This window comes from Lactuca saligna, chromosome 2 (assembly GCF_052625555.1).
Source record: "Lactuca saligna cultivar CGN05327 chromosome 2, ASM5262555v1, whole genome shotgun sequence".
NCBI classification, from domain to species: Eukaryota; Viridiplantae; Streptophyta; class Magnoliopsida; order Asterales; family Asteraceae; genus Lactuca; species Lactuca saligna.
The window spans coordinates 111,840,392-111,842,751 of NC_136418.1; the positions used below are offsets into that span (position 1 = coordinate 111,840,392).

General features: G+C 35.1%; 1 protein-coding gene across 1 annotated transcript; it reads left to right on the top strand.

Annotated features, from left to right (window-relative positions):
• The first annotated feature begins 1,026 nt into the window (after positions 1-1,026).
• LOC145029985 (uncharacterized) lies at positions 1,027-2,037 on the top strand. The gene has a single exon (XM_078978429.1). It carries the CDS (start codon positions 1,027-1,029, stop codon positions 2,035-2,037), a length of 1,011 nt encoding a protein of 336 aa, XP_078834555.1.
• Positions 2,038-2,360: the final 323 nt, after the last annotated feature.

The window sequence follows — 2,360 nt, forward strand, 5'->3', positions numbered from 1 at the left end:
TAAATATCAAAACATTTCATAAGTCTATCATGGAAAAATTCAACTTTTTGGCCTCAGCTGATAGTATTATCTAATATTTAAATGCCAAATAACATGAAATATTATATGTTTTACAACTGAAGATTTCACAAAAAAATATTAATACTTATCCGACGAAATTAAGAGAATAGTCCCTATCACGTTACTCATAATATCATATTTGGTCCAACGTTTGAAAAAAAGTAGGAAATTTGCCATTCGTATTCCTCCTTTAAGGAGTTGTACAGCATATGGATAGATAATATGTGAAGCACTAAATTAAGAGTATCCACTAGGGAAATAATTCAAGGTCCAATCTTTCATTAGGGTGGCTCAAAAATCAACTACCCATATAATATAATATGCAAAGATAGACTGCTTCTAAACTATGGGCGGCTTCTAAATTATCCATATTGATCGTTGAATTGCATTACAATTTTCAGTATATCTCCTTATTCTATCTTTTGTTTTACATTTCATCCTTCTTTCTTAAAATTTCTATTTCTATCATGTTCAATTATCTTATTAACCTAATTTATCAAAAAATATATAATAAATTCTACCATTAACCAAATAATCGTCAATTCGCTTAAAATGAGAACAATATTAAATACAAATGATAATAAATTATAGTTAAACTTTGTATACACAAAATATTATAAAGTCTGAAAACAAACAAGTTAATATTGAAAATGGTCAAATATTAGGCCATGGGTTATGGGTTGATTTTTAACGCCTAATGGATGACATGTAGGGGTATTCATGCATGAATACCCCCCCCCCCCCCCCCTACCGGTGAATGTGATGCGGATTGGAACGACTCACGGGTCCTCACGCACAATTTGATTGGTTGATTTTTTTTGACGGTTTCCTCCTTTCTTCCTTTTCCTTTTGACCGTTAACATTAATTAAAAAAAAATCAAAACTATAACCTCAACTATATATACAAACATAATACATACCATATATTTTATAACAACTACACAAAAATAACACAACAACAAAAATATGAATAATTTTTTAGATGCCATTTCTTCGTCTTCATCATCTGATGAAGATTCTGATGATGATCAGTTGGTTATGCATACGTTGTTGTCTATGGCACACGACATTGTACGTCGGAGAGGCGAAATTTCAAATGTCGAGAAGAAACGAAGAAAGTCCATCAACCGGGATCGAGAGGCAGCGAACGAACTTTTGGTACGTGATTACTTTAACATTGATAGTTTATATGACCTATCGAAGTTTGAGGATCGCTTTTGTATTAGTAGAAATTTATTTCTACGTATAGCTAGAGATTTGGAAAACAATTATGAGTTCTTCCAATTGAGATGGCATGCTAGGGATAAACGTGGGTTTACTACGTGTCAAAAATGCACAGCAGCTCTTAGACAATTAGCGTATGGCATAGCTGCAGACGCTTCAGATGGATATTTGAAGATGTTTGCGAGGACCGGTCGAGAATGCACATATCTTTTTTGTGAGTATGTAATAGAGCTTTATGGCGACATATTCTTGCGAAATCCGACCAGAAATGATGTCGAACAGTTGTATGCCGCAGATCAGGCTAAACATGGATTTTTAGGAATGCTAGGTAGCATTGATTGTACACATTGGGTGTGGGAAAATTGTCCCAATGCATGGCGAGGGCAATTCACACGAGTTGATCATGGTGTGCCTACTGTTATACTAGAAGCAGTTGTTTCACAGGACCTCTGGTTTTGGCATGCATTTTTTGGTATGGCATGGTTAAACAACGACCTAAATGTGCTTAGAGCATCTCTATTATTTAACGATATTTTGCAGGGTAAAACACCAAACATGCCATATGTTATTAATGGACGTGAATACAATCATGGATATTACCTTGCTGATGGGATATATCCAGAGTACGCTACATTTGTTAAGTCATACACATATCCAGCTGATGAAAAAAGGAAATTGTTGAAATTAGCACATGAATCTGCAAGGAAGGATGTAGAGCGAGCGTTGGGGTCCTCAAACAGAAGTGACACATAATCAAATATCCAGCACAAGCATGGGAAAGGGAAAAATTGATGAAGGTGATGAAAACGTGTGTTATTTTAAATAACATGATCTTAGAAGAAGAAGGTAGAGCTATTTGTACGTATACTCTGAATGATATGCTCAATCCACCTGCAGTAATACAAGTCGGCAGCCCAGCATACTTTACAAGGGTTTTGGAAATACATAATAGTGAAACACATCACAATTTACGTCAAGATTTGACTGAACACATATGGCAACGACAATTTGAGGACGAAAACGAAGTGGATGAGGACGGAGACGATGAGGACAATGATGCAAACGAATAGTTTTTT